This window comes from Thamnophis elegans, chromosome 11 (assembly GCF_009769535.1).
Source record: "Thamnophis elegans isolate rThaEle1 chromosome 11, rThaEle1.pri, whole genome shotgun sequence".
In the NCBI taxonomy this organism is placed as follows: domain Eukaryota; kingdom Metazoa; phylum Chordata; class Lepidosauria; order Squamata; family Colubridae; genus Thamnophis; species Thamnophis elegans.
The window spans coordinates 16,743,898-16,763,326 of NC_045551.1; the positions used below are offsets into that span (position 1 = coordinate 16,743,898).

At 35.9% G+C, this 19,429-nt stretch overlaps 1 protein-coding gene across 1 annotated transcript in view; it reads right to left on the minus strand.

Annotated features, from left to right (window-relative positions):
- Nucleotides 1–5,546: 5,546 nt before the first annotated feature.
- POLA1 (DNA polymerase alpha 1, catalytic subunit) overlaps nt 5,547–19,429 on the minus strand; it is a 388,965-nt gene continuing 375,082 nt past the window's right edge. The window contains 1 exon segment of the mRNA XM_032226833.1: nt 5,547–5,876. Coding sequence (XP_032082724.1) covers nt 5,716–5,876 — 161 coding nt within the window. The 3' untranslated portion in view covers nt 5,547–5,715.

Sequence of the window (19,429 nt, forward strand, 5' to 3'; positions counted from 1 at the left end):
TCGATACTGTACATACCATTGTTATTAAAAAATACGAAAAAAAAAACCCTGAGCTTTGTATATTTGAAATGTTATATAATAATTGCACTCAGTGTAGTGTTTGTACAAGTTTGTCATTTCTGTAGATTTCTGTGTTGTAGATATTATAGGGACCCTAGACAAATATTTATGTACAAATTCTTTAACTTATTAATTGTAGAGTTTCCCAAAAACCCCGAAAGAGAATGCCAGCAAGCCAGAGAAAGGCCATCGGAAACGTACAGTTGTGTAATGTTGTTATTGCTCTCACTTTTCCTTGCGATTAAGTGGGGAAGTGTTTACCCATAGAAAATAAATATATCTCTCTATATCCGCACGTTTATCAATAATTCCAACAGCTACCTGGAGGTTCAGTCTCATTGAAAACAACCATGCTAATAACAGGGAGGGAGGGTGTATAGGCAGATGCGAAAAATTCGAGTCCTTTACAGCAGTGTTTCTCAACCTTGGCAATTTGAAGATGTCCGGACTTCAACTCCCAGAATACCCCAGCCAGCGAATGCTGGCTGGGGAATTCTGGGAGTTGAAGTCCGGACATCTTCAAGTTGCCAAGGTTGAGAAACACTGCTTTACAGAATGTGGAGAAAAGATGGACATTTCACAAATGCTCGAACTGTTAAGTGGAAAAAGGCTTTGCCAAATTTTCCGCAAAAATTATCAGACTTGGGTTTGGTTACGGAAGAATCCTCACCCACTTGCCAAACGGCTTGGCTGGGAATTCTGGAAATCGTAGTCTCAGAATAGCTGGAAGATACCAAAGAGGAAAAGTAAGCCCAGAACTATGATGTGGATGTAAAAGGATATAGCCCAATCCTGCTCATGTCTACTCAAGAGGAAAGTCCCACTGGGATTTTTGGAAAGTGGGTGCAAGATCGTGGCCTAGGCAGGACCCTTAAAATAGTTAACATCAATAGGAGTGGCCTATAGAGCCTCGGAGTGGCCTGTGGAGCATCGGTTATATCAAATGCACCAAGAATTATTCCCAAATCAACATCTTGGCTATTCTAACAAGGAACGTTTACTCCACCCTTTTCAATGGACACATTTTTATCCCGCTTTAATTGTGAGTAAAGATGGTGTACGCGGGCCTCCCCCCCCCCCCCCGATCCGTTTTCGTTCCTTCCTTCGCCGAAAATGTCTCTCCTCACAAGGGTGACTTTGGGAGGGACCTGGAAGGCTTCTGCTTAGCGGCCTCCATCCTTAAGCGTAGGCTTGTAGATCAGGTCGGCCTGTCCCGAGGCCGAGGTCGTGTACCAGCCAGCAACTGTAGGGAATGTGGAGCTGGGGGTGTCTTGGCGTCCGCTCGGCGCCCTCACACATACAGGCTAGGTGAGGTGTGAAACTGAGCGCTGGCAGAGGCCGCTGGGCTGTATGGCCTCACTCTTGCCTGGAAATTTGGCGGGACTTTTCAGGGCCAAGCTCCGAGGCTCGCCACACATCGGGTTTTTCTTCCCTCAGTCCCAGAGGCGGGAAGAAAAATGGCGCTATTTTGCCCCAGCCATTACCGCTCCTACTGGCAAGAGCGGCAGATGCTGCCTGTCCCTTTCCGGGAGTCGGACAGTAGCCGCGGCTGAGCGCTTTCCTCCCCCAGCCCGATCTCTCCCTTTTCCAAGACATTTGACCTGCCATGGAGCTGAAGCAAATCGCGTGAAATTGCCTCCAAGGATTACATCGCCGTCCCATTGAAAAGCCTCTGAGCCCCTGGTTTACCAACCTCCTAATCCCATGTCACTCGGCTGCTGCAAACAACACCCCACCCAGTGAAAGGGCCCCTATTCTTCCGCAGCTGGGGTGTGTTTGGAGCTTTACAGTCGGCCGTGGCGGACGGAGCTTGCCCTTGCGCGCGCTTCAAAAAGGAACTTCGATCTTCCCCGGATTAGAAGAGAGCCGGGCTGTTACGCCTGACAAGCCCTGAAAGCCGCCACCAAAACCCACGACCTTTCCCTTTCCTGGCTCGGGCCCTTGCTAGAGCGCACCAGGCTTTTCAGCATTGAATGGGGCTCCGGCAAGGTAAGGAAGGTAAAACAAGGCCTTCCGTAAATCCCACCTAAGGCTTCCCAGGAAGTTTCACAAAGCGGAGCTCCCTGCTCTTTTCTTTTTCTAAGACACTTTTCTACACGCCCCCCCCCCCCTCCCAGCCTTCTCTACATCCAAGGGTTGTGTTTTCTGAATAAGCTCAATGGCGAAAAATGGAAACACCCTTTCACTTTGGGTAATTCACCAAGAAACAACTGAAGCCAACTTCTCCTAAATTGCTTAGTTATAAATTGATGCCTATATGAATAAGAAATGGTTGTACAGTGCAACACCTTTCATGTATGCATTATATATTCCCATTCTCATATATTCCCAACTCCACCCAACATACACATACATATTAGGTCAACTAACAGGAAATGAAAAGAATTGATCACAATATAACAGCCCTGCAATAACCTAAAACAGGCCATGGCTTGCCCATAAAGGAAGACTTTTAATAAATGTTGCAAAGAGAATTTAAGAAAAGGCTTCACTGAGATGACTTTAATGGAAGGCCTCTATGGTGAGAATGGCAAAATTTCCTTCCGTTGATGCAACTCTTCTCAGAATTTGCATTTATACACATGGAGTGGGCTCTTCAGCATGTTTTTTTAATGAACAAACTGAAAAATTCTTCCAAATAATCATACATTTCACTGATACCATCACACATATGCATTTTGGAGTATGTACATTTAAAAACACCATAGGTACAAAAATATTTTTTATAGAAAGAAAAGAACATTTGCCCCTGGACATGATTAACAGTAAAGTTTGAAGTGCATGTTTTACTTTAAGGGAATCATTATCAAGCCATTATGCATTAAGAAATGTCACTCAGTCATTTTTATTCATTCTACAGAAATCATTGTAAAAGCCAGAATCATACTTCTGCAGGCAGCAATTTTGTTCTGCAGGGGGGTTATTACTCTGGTCCCTTATTAGGATTTATATTACTGCCAAGCAATCCTATAACCATCTCAAAAGAAGTTTACCTTCATGTTATAAAACCAGTAGTGGTATTTATACTGTGCAATAATTAGTGTATTACTTGAATCCACTAACAGGTTCATTTTATCTCTTCACAAAACCTCTAGCCTGCTTATAGAAAGCTTATGCCTCCTTTGGTGCTGTTAAAGTGGTAAAAGAGTGAATGAAGGCTGGTAGCACTCTCTCTTTTTGCCTTGCCTTAATTCCCATCTCTTTTTGCTCTCATCCAATTAGTGCAGTGTATTAAGCAGTTTATCATCTCATAGTCAGCTATTGAGAGAAACAAGGCGAACACTTTGCAATAGAGCCTGCTCTCCTTTGACACCCTCAGGTACTTACATATTCCACTGTGCTATGAATAATAGAGGAAGAATAGAGCACTAATTCCCTCATCAAAGAATGCCTTGTCTGCTGCTTTGCTCAACAACACCATTCTGATCAAAAGAAAAGCAATAAAGCTTAGCATAACAAAACGAAACCTACTTATTAGCTTAGTGGTTAAATTAATGCAGAGACGCTGCTATTCAAAACCTAGGTTTGAAAACAGCCTCCAACAACCTGATAATGCTGCCTTCAGGATGAAGGAATTTTAATCTGAAATTTGAAGCTGGCACAGATGAGTTAATCTATTAAACAGCTATAAGAGGAGTGCAGGATGAGTGGTTCAATTAAGAAATATTTAGGTGGTCAACAGAAGAGAAGCAAAGGAGGCAAGATCAAAAATAGGCTGAAGTTGGGAAATAGAAAAGTAATTTTTATCCAGTAAGAAATGATTCTGGCACAAGATGAAACGATTCATTGGGTTTCTTTCTTTTAATAAATACGAACTGTGAAGGCTGGCTTCTAAGCTTATGTATTAAAACCCCCTTCCCTGTCCATCAACCTAACTTTGTTGTTTATTTTTAATATACACAGAAAAGGGAGAAAAAGGAGAATAACAGAACCCAGATTTCTCTGATGAACTCAGGCTTGTTTTTGGTTTTGTAATTCTACAGTTCAATGAATTTAATATGCACATAAAGATTGATGTACACAAAGAAAGATGACTTTACACTTCTCATTTTTCCATTGTTAAAATAAGGTGAAACAGTCAAAGTAGGCTGTATAGTCAGCAAGAGTCATATCAGTAGCAGCTTTAGCTGACTAAACATTTACTTGTAACAAAGCATTAAACAAGCTAGCTTTATTTATTTTATGGTGCAAAAATATCTTCCCTAGCAATTAAGAAGAAATGCAAAATTCCATTATGAAATTTATAATTATAAAATTTACATTTGTAGAAATAAAATGTTTGCTCAAATTTTCTGCAGAATTCTATATAACAATGTATGTGAAATTATAGTCTTGCTGAGATTATGTCATGTACTTGTTTACTCATAGACATTATTTTTCATTTCCTCACATTTTACAATAAATATTTTGAACATGGGCTATACCAAAACCTATGCAGTATTTGTAAATATGGTATGTTATTCTAATTTAGGAGGAAGCTGTGCTTTTATCCCTCAAAGCCTGAGCTACTGTAATTGGGCAGCTGATTATAGTAGTAATAGGTATTACTAAAACGTATGACCATCCATATGATAGTCTCCCTTAACCAATACTAAAATCATTTACTGGGAAAATAGAACATCACAAAGTAAACTTCCCAATTCAGAGCTGTTAACAAAGAAATTTCTCCCTACGTCAATGTTAAGATGGGTTGAGCTACTCGACCCAAACTAATGCAAAATCTTTATAGAGGAGTTCTATTGGTACAATGCAACTCATTCTTCAGCAAGGCAAGATAAATCAAAGCAAATGTTTTACCTGATGCCTGTCATTTGTATTAATGAAAGCTGAAATAGATGGGGCATCACTACCATATTTGTTTATTCATTTGGCAGTACAATCAGGCAAGAAGTGGGGGATATAAAGTACAAATGGCTTGTCCACCCATATCATTATTTTGTTTCATAGACATATTTCATATGAATGCACCACTCAGATATTTATACCAATAATTTTATTATATTTCCTTCAACTGTGTAAATGTTTACATCCACATTTAAAATGCTTTTACATATACCAATAAATGTTATTACCCTCATAGAAGTTAAGAATACGTAAATCTATATAGAGTCCAGCATCTCCCTTTCCCAGCCCAAAGACCCAGCCAGTGAGGTTAGATTGACTTTTGTTGTACCTGTTAATTGTTTATTGGCAATTAAAATATAATCATTATAAGATAACGTTTCTATGGCTTTATTTGCTTACTATAAGGCCATTCCTTTTGTCATCTTAAATTTACTCCATTTTTGTCTCAACTAGCTTCTTCTAATGATAATAGGCTGCCCTATTTATTTTGATGACTCCCAAGAAATTAATGACTAACATTCAAACAGCTGAAAGAATTTGCAACACATAATCTCTTTGGCCTATAAAGAAATCAGTTCTAGATCTCAATAAACAACAACCTATTATAAAATCTAAATTGCGAGCTGCTTATTATATTCATCAACTTTTAATCTGCTTTTCTTTTACATATTTTAGTACCGAAGAAACTTAGATTTTAAAGTAGTTTTCTTAATCTACAGCCATACTAGAAAGCCTCAGAAAACAGAAAATAAGAGGAAAAAAAGAGGAAGATTAATTACTGTCTATAAACGGAGGTCACAAACAACATTTTTAAGTACTGAACTCGCCCCCAGATTTTACTACACTGAATGTCTGAAAGAGTTTGCCGAGGTTTACTTCGGAATAGCTACTCATAGACAACCATTTGTCTACTATGTTCTTCAGCCTTTTGTATCCCTCCTTGTAGGCTTCCAACATCTTCTTCAATTCATCTATAGGGATAGAGAAAATTAAAAGATTAGAAGGGGGAATGAATTACTTCTTAGCCATGCTTTGCAGAACTTTTATCTCTTTAAAATATGATGATCTCAAAACCCATCATTCTTTGCAAGCTGTCTGCTGATGAGCTTGCTATTCCCCTGCTAACATTTTTAAAAAGTACTTTAGTCAGCATATTTATGTAAGCGTCATACTTGTTATTTACAAACAGATCAAGTGTATCAAGAATTAGTCAACCCACTTGTCATGCCCAACTATATCGGTACACCAGCTTCTGTCAGTAAATGCTAGGAAGTCTAGTTTGCCCATTAATGCTGAATAAATTGGGGTAGAGAGGGTAGAGAAGAACAGGAATGAGGGAACAGAATCAGCTGTATCACAGAACCAACTGATAGCAAAGAGGTTTAACAAAGAAAACAAAACCAAGTTTAGTGCCACAATTATCTGACCATCTGCTTTCAATGTTGTGAACCTTGTCTCCTGACTAAATTACTGAAGAGCTTTATAATGTTGAGGACATTGGGAACTTTCTTTAATTGCTTATTATAAGGCATACAAAAGTCCCTACAGAAATGCTCTGAAGGCTATTAAAGTGAAATGAACATTCTGTTCCACACTTACATTTCCCCCCTCAAATTTTTAGAAAAGCCATTTATGAGGGCTGCAATCAGAAAATCAGAAATTCTCCTTATGAATTCATTTATGCACTTTTAAAGTGCTTGAGGAAATACTTGCAGGCACCCTTCCCCCTTTGCTATATGCATTAACACATTCAGTGGGAATAGCAAGCAAGTTGCATATTTTATTGAGGTACCTTTTTGGGAATATATAGACAAATAGGCTTTATGGCTAGATAGCCTATAACCAACTTGAGAAAACAAAATCTGAAATTATATGTCACTGGAAGAACCAGAATTACTACAAAAGACTATCTTATATCAGATCAAGCTATCCCTTTAGATCAGATTGTTGACTAATTGGTAGTGATTTTTCTTGGTCTCAGAGGCCCTTTCAAATTGTTTTCTACTAGAAATTACCATCCTGTCTGAAAATAGTAGTGCTGAAAACTAGGCAATTTATTAATGTTATGAAATAGGTAGACCAATAGACCGACCGACCAGCAGATAGATATAAAATGATTACAGGTAGTCCTCAAGTTAATGGAGCCTGCCCATTCCATTCGTAATCCGAGGATTCATGGGAGTGAATCTTGTACCTTGAACAGGATCATTTCCTCCTTTCGCAATCCATTCACTAATCAAATGCATGGTTCGTTAAGTGCATATGAGGTATTTCAGGATGAGAAAGGCCATGGGGTACCTAGTGATGAAACAGGCCATCTGCTTAAGACCACCCAAGGCCTCCCCGACCCACTGAAATACCCCATGCTCCCCACAATTGCCCCCCCCCAATCTGCTGTGCTGGGTCTCTTACCATGTGAAGATCTAGCAAGCTGTCTCCTCTCGGCCATATGTGCCCCTCTGCAGCTCCTTTTTGGTGTGCACAGGCCTTTCCTGGCACTTTTCCAGCCAAAATGGAGGTTTGGAGGGTAAGGATGGGCTTGCCCGCCCCTTTGACGCTCCATTTAGGGTTGCACGGGCAAAGTCCCGGGTGAGGCCTGTGCAGGCCAAAACAGAGCATAGGAGGGGCAGGCTGTTTTGGCCAGCAAAGTACAGGACGAATATTGCAGAGCCTCTGCAGTTCTTTGTACGGGCGAACAACTGCCGTGGTGCTGCAAGATTCGTAGTTTCAGGACTTGTTCGTAAGCACTAGGGGGTGCTGATTGTGTAAGTTCGAACGTTATCTAAGGGAACACATGTAACCCAGGGATTACCTGTACACTGGAATTTACAAGAGCATATCATTGTGGAGCCCTTAGTACTCTCTGAATTTGATTATTTTCTTGTGGATATTTCATTATCCAACTAGGTAACATCTTCAGTGCTGTAGTACTACTGTGCCAGAGCATTTCAAGACACTGGAGTTTTAAGATACCAAAGTCTAACATAACAATTCTTCTAGTAAATGTTCACTGCAAGTTGCCTGTGAATTAGACTGGATTGAGAAACTGGCTCAAGCTTTGCAGAATTCTAGATTATATTATTGATCTTTTTGTTTTTACTCATTCTCATTTTATGCAAGTTAGAGAAGTGCCATGAATTCAGTGGATGTTACTAGCTCAAGAGAGCAACAGTGTTTCAATGTGTAAATCTCATGATTTTCTATCATTAGTCATATGGTGAGGCATGATGAACATCTAGGAGGGCCATACTTTCACATTAAGGAAATTAATAAGAAAATTTCACTAAGGTTTACTATTACATGTGACTCTCACTTAACAATTCATTCACTGACTACTCGAACTCATAATGGTGCTGAATGAGTGGTAATGATGACTGGTCTTCATAGTTACATTGGTTGCAATGTCACCATGGTCATGTGATTGCAATCCAAGTGCCTGGCTGTCACAACACATAAAATCTTCCTTTTTTACATACTGTAGAAAGTGTATTAGTTGGTTACAAAAGACTTTCGTGCATCTCTTCCACAGTCATCAAGCATAATTCATATTAACTCAAGTATTTTAACTCAGATATTTATACATGTTACCTTCATCATAACTCCATTTTCATTTGACTATAGTTTTTTAAACGTCCTTCATCATAAAATATACCGATTTAATACATAACCACATACTGGCATTTCATTTACTATTTCTAAAATCCTCCAATGACACTAAATCCTTATATCCTATTCTAGCTAAACATTCATAATATTTAATAATAAAGTTTTCTATCCTTCTTTCCAAATTACTGTTTACAATTTACATCTCATTTCCTTATATTGTACCCATACATATATATATACGTTATTATCATTATCCCTCCTTTATTTGACTATATCCTGCATCATATCATTTCCCCCCCTAGTAATCAAGACTTAACTGAATCTAACTTAATTCTTTATTTTATTTTATTATTATTAATCTTTATATATAATCCAAAAGGGTTTCTAATCTTCCTTTCATGGGTGCCATTCAATATTCATATCCAGTTATTACTTATCATAACACTACACATTGTATACATTATTATCATTATCAATTATTTATTTAACTATATCTATTATCACTAAATTTCACTAAGTTTAGCTAGTTTTAAGTTATACTCTTTCATCTATCAACCTGTATCTTTCCAGTAAAAAAACAGTGTCATATCTTCTGCCATTTGTGGCATCAGTCCTCTAATCATCTCCTTAATCAGCTTTGTATGGACTCCTCTTAGCAACTCTTTGCTTATAAGATCTCTCATGTAATTTCGATGTCCTTCTTCTGTTTCCTTAATCTGCTTATCTTTGATGGTCGGTGGTGTTATCAAAGCTATTGCTAATAAGATTTCTCTTTTTAAGTCCATAAATTCTTTTGTTTTTCCCTCTTCTGTATCTTCCCATCTGGGGTAAGTTTCCCCTCCATTTAATTCCTCTTTCAGTATTCCACTCTTTCCATTTTCAAAAACAAATCAATCACCATAAATATCAGCAATTTTAATTTCTTTACATTCATTTTCCTCTTCGATTTTTTGGATTTTAACCACCACTTTTTCCATTTGATGAACATCTTCAACTTCCCCGTCATATTTTACTGTTAGATGCACTAAGTAATCCAACTTCTTCTCTTTCCTCTCACTTGTATTTGATAATTTTTGTATTTCTGAGAATATCTTTTGCAGATTTAAAATTTCTTTCTGGTGTTGAAATTGCGCCATGTTTTCCAGCTGACAAACACTGCTACTCTAGCTTAAAAGGTTTTAGCAGAATTAAGCATCACAATAACATTTCACCTTTCTCTGGTTAAGAATCTACTTCAAAGGAACATCTGTGTGTTTTTCTTCTTCTTCTTATCACTCTCTATAAACAAGCTGTGAGTCCTTAAAATGCCAAGCCAGGATAATCAGTGAAAAAGTATTTCGTTTCCAATACACAAACATCTAGCTTCTGAGTAGCAGCATTACAATGTTACAATTTCTTTGTTTCTTTTTGTATCTTTTTGTATTTCAAGTTAAAAAAAAGATCTGATTCTTAAATGAGTTAGAAAAACACCCACAGTAATGAGAGGAGAGTTTTAGTCCATAGATTACAGAGAATAGTCGAAGAAAAAAAATAGAACAAGGAAACTTAATCCGTTCGTTTTAAAAGGCTTGCATAAATTCCATCCGTAAAAAGTAAGATAACCCACTGTTCAAAACCAGTCCAAATTGAATTATGCCGCTTATTTCTTCTGTTCTCCAATTTAAATTAATTTTAAGGTTTTTTTTAAATAGGCAGTCACTTTTAAAACAGCAAAAATTCCTCACCATCTGAAAACACTTTCTCTTTCCATATCCTTCCATTTTGGAGCCGCCCCGACTTCATCAGCCATTTGGCTGGATTTTTTGTCACCAGTGTGAAGAGCTTCTCTTTGATCAATCAGAGACTTTGCGATGTTCCTGTGATCAGCAAGATGTGTTCTTCCTGTTCACCATCTCTATGGGACAGTTTAGGTATATTTGGACCACCCAGAGACAAAAGTGTCGACTGCGATTTCAGAGCATTGAGATCGCATGTCGTGTAGTCGCGACTTCGGCTCCTCCCCCTCTGATATTGCAGCATTTTGTGATTATGTGATTGCTATTTGAAACCCACTTTAGCTGCCATCTACAAGCAAAGTCAGAGGAGAAGTCAGCAGGTGGTTGTAAATTGTGATCATATGACATCCATACTTAATGATCCATGGTGATTTGCTTAACAATGGCAACCAGAAATACTGGAATTTCTTTCCAATATGACATTAAAATTTATAACCACGTTGCTTAACAATGGAAATTCAGGTCTCAGTCTTCTATATATTGTATGGTTTGCTTGGGGTTAGTTTTTTAAATAACAATTTTATTAATCATTACATTTAAAAAGACAAAAGCTAATACAAAATAAAAAAAGAAAAAGTAGAAAGTTCAGAAAAAAAGAAAACTAGAAAAGAATAAAAAAGAATATAATAAAGAAAAAGAAAATACATATAAAGAAACCACTTTCTTCTCTCCGTACCTCAGGAATAGAATTCATGGCCAACTGAGACCTACAGTGCCTTCCTCACTTTTTAAAATATACATCTAAAGTAACTTATAAAAGCATTTATTTACTTGAATGAAATTTGTCAATTAGCAGTCCTTTAACCTTTTCACTCCATTTTTGTTTTATTAAACCATTGGATCAGTGAAAACTGCCTTGCAGACTCATGCAGTGTCTACCTTTCTCCTTAGCATTTCTTTATTATGATACATATATTAACACATGATTAAAAAAGGGCTAGTTTTGTTAAAAGAATGGACACCCATGAAGTAGTTCAGTTAAAAAAGCAAAAACAAAAGTAACCATGAGAAAAATTTGATCAAGTTTAGTTTGTCTTCCCCAGCATGGCTATTGTTAAGAATATAGGAAACTGAAATTTATACACCTAGAAAGCACTGAAGCTAAGGGCAGTTGTTAAACAATAATTTGACTGAAGACAGAATCATGTTTTTATGTGGGGTTTTTTGCATACACAAAATTGTCATTTTTTTTCATCCAACTAAAATATGATATTGATGGAGTAACTTACCAAGTAGGGCCAGCCCAAGAAATTTGACTGTCTATAGCAAAGGATGGGATATCATCTTATCATTCATGTGCAGAAGATGGACAATGAAATCTTACTTTGGTAATATTAGTCTGACAATATTATCTGGAAATAGAATGGTGTCCTTCAGAAAATTTGGGGGCAGAAAATTAGAGATGCCATACCAGGCATCTCTAATTTTCATTAAGAGTCTAGTCATTCCACCACTTGCTTCTTCCTCCTACATGCTGTAATTGCTATTTCAAGCAGCCATCTCACTAGGTCTAACAGTAGGAACACACACACACACACACACACACACACACACACACACACTATATATATATATATATATATATATATATATATATATGTATGTATGTATGTATGTATGCATGCATGTGTATGTATGTGTATATGTATATGTATGTATGTATGTGTATATGTATATATATGTATGTATGTATATATATATATACATACACACACACACACACATACACACACTATATTGCCAAAAGTATTCGCTCACTCATCCACATAATCAGAAACAGTTGTGAGCGAATACTTTTGGTAATATAGTATATATTTATACTTTTATACTATATATAGTTACATAAATTTAATATACATATAATTATGTACTGTATATAATGTTGCTAATATAGAAAAGTGCTTTGCAAAACTAATGAGGAATTTTTTGTTTTAAAATATAAAACAATAAAGAGAAAGTACACCACTAGACTATAACCTTATTTGTACTGCAGCAGTATATGCATTTGAATGACAGAAGTGCAGTTGATGACTGGGGAGAATAGATTTAAAGAACTGTAGTAATATAGAGCAGGAAGATAAGAGAGAACACAGCTCCTGATGTGTTTACCTCGTCTACTGATGGGATATTGACTTTTCCCACCAGGTTGGTTAGAAAGGGGACTATTTGCGCTGCCACACAGCAGAGTAAGAATGGCAACCAGCATCGTTCTATGCTCTCCTTAGTAAACGACAATTGTGACCATTGTATAGCACACAGTCAGTCAATACTTTCAAACTACCATACCATCCAACTTGGAGATGCATATAAGAACTCAATTTTTTCTAAATAAATTTTAAATCAATAAAATAGTATATCTTTTTTGAGAACAGTGTTGTTACATGATAGAAATTGCTTGTGGAACATTCAGATATATGGACAGAACACAATTTTATACCAGCTGCTACCATACCCTTTACATTTATGTCAGAAAAAATCCAAACAGTCTTTTAGAACATCAAAACAAGATATATACTATGCAATGTTTTCACACAAAGAGGTTCCCAAAGATTTTCTAACTTTTAAACACAATACACACAAAATTAAGTTTTAAAGTGAATGATGTAAACTATAAAAGAAAAACAATTTAAATTAAACTTTATCAATTGGTATTTTAATTAAATTGAAGATAATGTGGAATTTATAAAATGTATTAGCATTCTTCTAAATATTTTCATTATTTAATTTTTCATTATTAAAATAGTGCAAAAATAATATAGAAGACTTTTTTTGGCTCGCTTTCACTTGTATGGGATATTTTTATATTTTATATCCAGTTAATGTACACTTAATCTTTTCATATTAAATTATTAGTGAGCAAAGATGCTAATTTATTGTCTCAAATATTATTTGATTTTTGTTAATTCTAAAACTGTGGAGAATTTTAGCAATGGATGATTTTTCATTTAGAAAGTTTTAGGTTGGTACATACAGTTCTTATTAAATTATTCTTGTGTGTTCAGGAGTCAGTGCATCATTCTTATTTAGTTAGCTTTTTATTTGAAGAATATGCTAAATTATAAACCATTAGAAACTGATTTTTAAAAACTTCCCCTACATTATTGTATTTAATTATATCAAACACAGGAACACTAGCAGCTGACTTTGTTCTAAATACCTGTGTTTCATCTGTTTCTATGCAAAGATAGCAAACAACAGTCAGTCATAATTGATTCTGTCAGATGTTATACAATCAGTCATAATTGTCTGTCTAGAGGTGTGTCAATTTACAGTAAGTTAAATAAATATTCTGTCAATTATAAAATTAGTTAAGGCTAGACTTTTTTTAATTACGATTCCCCACTTTGCAACATACAGCACCCTTATCCATGATGATAGGTCTATCTACTATGTCAATATAAAAGAGGAAAAAATAGCAGTGTTACAAACTCCCAAATATCTATTTAATATCAATGATTATTAAAAAGTAGTGAGAGTAACGTTAATTTATGATGTTAATACAAATGTGTTCCAAAACATAGTAATCCCAGTATCATTATCATAAATAGGTCAGCAAACTCTTGTATTATACATAGCTCTACAGACATATGTGAACTATATACTGCACTAATTTAACATTACATGCATGAAATGTATGCAAGGAAAGCTACAGTCAATATTTGAACACTAAAGCTCTTTTATTATTTCCACAAAAATCCCTCAACACATTTTTCACCACATCCCAACTTTTGTTTTATATATACTTCTGGTAGTGAACACCATTTCTTCTGTTTAGTAAGAATCTGACATATTATAACCATTCAAATACCTAATCATTCTTCTATTCTGTTAGATTTTTTGACAGCAGAATATATTTAATATATGAAAATTATCTCTCTCTTACCAACAAAGAAAACCCTTCAAACAAAGACCATTGATACTATCACGGTTAGCTGCTGAAGTCCACCACCATTATTCTACAAGTCTCTTTTGCTTAAAAATAATTATCCTCACTTTCCTTGTTCTGTTACAAAAATATAGCTTCTAGGCTGAATAAAAAATAGGGTCTGAGTGCTTTATTACAGTGATCTCACAAATATTTAGAAGTGTGATTGTAAGTCCATTCATTCTTGGTCTAATTCAGATTCAAATCAACATGGAGAGCTATTTTCCTTTGCTGCATCCAGTGCTATGGAACAGAGTTATTGCAGATGTGAGTGAGGAGGCCTGGTCGAGAAACCTGGCTACTTATAAGAGAATAAAGAGCATTGTGGTGGGGTGGGAAAATATCAGAGGGTGCTTTTATCATATTTTACAAGAGCAAAGTTATCCTGAAAATGATAAATTTATTTCAATAGGATGAATGATTGTATCAGGGGTTGGGCAGAAAGCTGTTTTGTATTTGTAACTCCAAAAGAAATTGCACATGCCCCCTTGCTGTGGATATAAAATACTGTCAGCATATTGGTCAGAATTTATTTTATTTATTTTGGGGAGTGTGTATGTACATGGGCAGGGGGGCGGGGGGAGACATTCTGCAGATCATTAAGCAGTGTTGTATAAATAAAGTTAGAAGATCAAACGAAAAAGGGGCCTCGGGTTAAATGCTGGAAGACAAGCTTAAATAAAGTTCTGCAGAAAAAAAGCAAGACATGCTGTAATTCCAAGAACCTATTACTTCAGACAATTTACTTCAAAAAATAAAATCAGAATGGTAAATGATTACCCCAAAGCAATCATGTCATCATCACTGAAAGATGGAATAAAATAATTTTTTGTGAAGTGGCTGAATGAGAGCAACTTAAAAGCCACGGAGCCTGTCAGAAGCACATTATTTCTTTTTACACCCCGTTTCCCAATTCATCTCAGTGCTGCTGACTAACCTTGGCTCCCAGCAGGTGGAGCATTTAAAATAAATAGCATTTCCTACAAAATGCGCTCCAACTGCCCCATGACAGACGCTTCCAATTCCTGGCCAGCCACTGGATCAGCTTCAGCGGTATCTAACAAGGTGTAAATACAATAACAAGCATGTAATTAAGTGAACATGATGAAGTTAATGGAGATAATTCATTCCATTTTGGGCTTATGAATATTCTATTAGATGTTATCAGGCAGCTGGAATAGCTGTTAATTTAATCATCATTCAGACCAGCAAAATGTTCTTTGTGCGAGTATAATTGCAGAGAATGAATAATTGATTTGACAATTGTACCAGTGGATTTCAAACAGTTCTGTGCGCTCTCAGAGCAGGAAGGGAGGAGAACTGGAATACTCAAAGCAGTGAAGAGGTGGCAGAGAAGCCAGCCTGTAAATTGAACATTATCAGGACATTATCAGGACACAGATAAAGGACAATTTTTATTTTATCAATGCAACACAATTACATTACAGAGCGCTAGTAATCACTCTGCCCACACTTTAAAAGGGGAAATAAATTATTCTTCATGTAAAAGGACAAAAGATAAATATCAAAACCATTTAGAAACCATTGACATTGGATGTTTAATTTTTTGCATTATATTTCATTATAGAAAATATCAAACTGTGCTTGAAATTACTGCACATTTAACACTGTTACCTGCAATCAAATACACAGATTATACTTTATCCGTATCTCTGAATTACAGAATGTTCTATGAATTACAATTATTTATTTCAATTTTTAAAGAACATATCTATATAGTTAAAATATGTTTATTTTAATATATTAAGTACAACATATCTAAAGCATTTATATTTCATATGAATAAAATGTATGTGAATCTATGTTTCTCTATACACTCATACAAACTTACACACATATATAAACATTGACTTTTTATGGCTTTTATTTCCTTGAGTAGCAAAACAGGAAATATTTACAATATCATCAAGAGAGGCAATTATTTTTACAAAATTTGCTTTCAAACAGTGAAGGCACAAATCTACCAGGTAATACTAATATATATTCACTCTTTCTCTTTATATGTACCTAATATGGGGAGACTTTTAATGCCCTCAAATATGTTACAACAAATAGAAAAAATGCAACATTTCTGTACCTTTGCTAAATCTATTGAATAACAGACGTGTAAACCATTGGATATCTGTGTGCCCAGGGAAATTTAGTGCAGAATGCACATAGTGAAACCAACCACCAATAAAGTCTTAAGCTCTTATTGTATGAAAGCTTTAACAGATCCAAAGGAAATTCTGACATTCTGACTAGTACACCTCTAAGGAAGAGGTGTGCTGAGTTCCAGAGATATATGCTCTCAATTGCATAGGTGTCTAGAACAGAGCATACTTCTCACAGTATGGGATTGCTTAATGTTCTTCCCACTGATCCTTCAGCAACTTGCAAAACCATTATCTGTTAACCAGGTTAGATATGTTCAAAGTTTACGATTTAGTATATAACTCACTAAAGTAAAATTAATGTTTAGAAGTTGCAATTTTTACATTTTTCATCAATTATAAAAAACAAGATATTTGTGACATTTAGAAATAAGAAAAAAATGACCTACTGATAATTTGAATTTTCTTTTTAAAATGCTGAATATATTAATGGAAAATTTATACTACTAGACAATGCCTCAATTTTTCTGTATTATCATTTTTGAAAACATACATACAGAAATTACAGATGTTCTCGTCCAATCTTGCATACTCTCCATAATTTCCAGGTATGTTAGATCTATCACCCTTAATTTCCAGCAATTATAGTACACTGGCTATTTGTTTTTATTCTTCGTTGCTAATTATTAAAGTTCCAGCCACATTTCTAACATCTGTAATGTATAAATAGTACGGATCCAAATGAAAAGTAGGAAAAAAGAGGGGGAAAACTAATATTTCATTTCCCTCAAATGGCTTTTGGAATGACCCTCATATATATATCTATTCTTTAAAATATTTCCTTAAAATCTCATTGAAATCTCTTTCCTCTCACGTTTACTTCCTTTCATTACTAGGATATATCCATATTATTTTCTTGGCAATAATATTGAAAGGCTAGTGCCTTCTTCCAGATTTTAAAAAAAAATCAACTTTGCTATCTACAAACTGGGATTACTTGGTGTTGACCAAGATTCAAGTACTAATCCTGTCCAATTAACCTTGTCTGGAGCAGCCATCTGTGATTTTTTTCACTTAATATTTTTAGCTTAATATGGATTGCCAGTTACATAGCAAGTATAAGGGTTAGCATATGCAAGTTGTAGAGATAACATTAGAAACTTGATTGATATGCTTTATTAACTTCCAGTTGATGTCGCAGCAATATCAGACACAGGGAACGGATCTCTGTGTCCCCTGTGCTGAGTTCTTCCTATTTATGGGCTCCGAGAGGAGCTCCGAGAGGAGCCAAAACCAGCTTGCAGGGGTGGTGAAGCAAAGAGGGGCGCCTTGTGAGGTCAAGGAGAGTCGCAGCTCTCCTGTCTGACACAGGGTTCTTTTTTCCAAGTTAGATTAGAAGTTAGGTAGAATGGAAAGAAAATGTTTATTAACAAAGGGTGACATGATTAAAAATTAGAATAGGAGATAGAAATAAGAGAAAAGGGGAATATTAGTGTATACACTTTTATATAATAAAATGAGAGCAATAATAAGAGAAAACATGGAATAATTGAATAATGACAGACTGCAATTTAATATTAATATGTATTACTATTAGAAATATATAAGTTGGTTGAAAGTAATAACTATGACTAATATTATTAATTTTATTTGTATTAGAATGTATGACACTCAGGTGCCACACTGTTCACATTGATATGTTTGTAAAAAAAACAAACAAACAAACAAACAAACAAACAAAGAAACTGTATTGATATACCTGACATATCTGAAACACAAGAATAAAGATATTATTAATCCAGATATAGATGCTATTGAAGATTCAATTATAATAAGAGGTGTATGTTAGAATTTGTAAGGATCACCTAATATGTTTTAGTAAGTATATTCATAACTTAATTAATAGTAAATATGAAGAGCAGATATAAATAGATAAGCAGATATAAAGTTAATAGCCTAATCATGCAAGTCAATAAATAATCTAAAATTGGCCGGTCTAAAATTCCAGCAAACGTAATCCTGGTTGTCTGAACCAACCTGAAGTTATATTCACAACACATTTGAAGCACCTAAGGTAAGAATCAGCAAATTTTATTATAACTTTGTAATGCCTTTAAGTTGGGTGTCATTCTTTCTGTTTCAGAAAGCTTTACACACCCCATTAGGGCTCCAGGCCAATTGCCAGATCCAAGTCTTTAGGCCCTTTTCGAAGATCAAAAGGGCATTGTACCTTCGAAGGTACAATGTTCCAGAGGATGAGAGCCATGGCAGAAAAAGTTCTTCTGGACCCTGCCAGCTGGAATTCCTAGATTGATGGAGTCTGCAACAAGCCCCTTCTGTCAGTATGGGTTGAGCAGGCCAATCTCACTGGGGTGAGATAGTTCTTCAAATACTTTGGACTCAAAACATAAAGGACTTCTAAGGTAATAACCAAAATCTGAATTGGATCCAGAAGCAAACTGGAAACCACTGGAGCTGGAGTGTAACATGGGATATTTTAGGTACCTCAAGAACCTTCCAGCAAGCTGCACTATAGCTTCCAAATACTCTTCGAGGGCAGCCCAATGTAGAGCAAGCAGGAGTTGTGAGTCTAGGAGAAACACCCCCCCCCCCAAGTTGTGCACTGGGTCTGTCTGAGGCAGTGCCCATCAAGAACTAAAGATGTCAAACCCAAAATTGTTTTTTCAAGAGGCAACTGAACTTTCTTGATTTTCTTTGAAGACGTTTCACTTCTCATCCAAGAAGGTTCTTCAGCTCTGAACAATCATGACCGAGAATCATAGATGACTGAGAATCTCATAGACATAAAAATGTTTATGTTCTGGATCCTGAAGCTTCACACACTCAAAAGCCACTTAGTCTTGTCAGGCTTAAGCAAAGCCTGTTGTCCCCTATCCAGAGTCCACAATTTCAAGGCATTGCAAGAAGGCAGCAGCAGCAGCAGCATTTGGGACACCAGGGATGGAGATATAAAGCTGAGTATCATCAGCATACTGATAGTACCTCATACGAAGCGGCTTCACATAGATATTAAAAAGAAGTGGAGCAAGTACTGAGCCCTGCAGCATATCACAAAGGAACTCTGTGAGAACAGAATTTGCAGC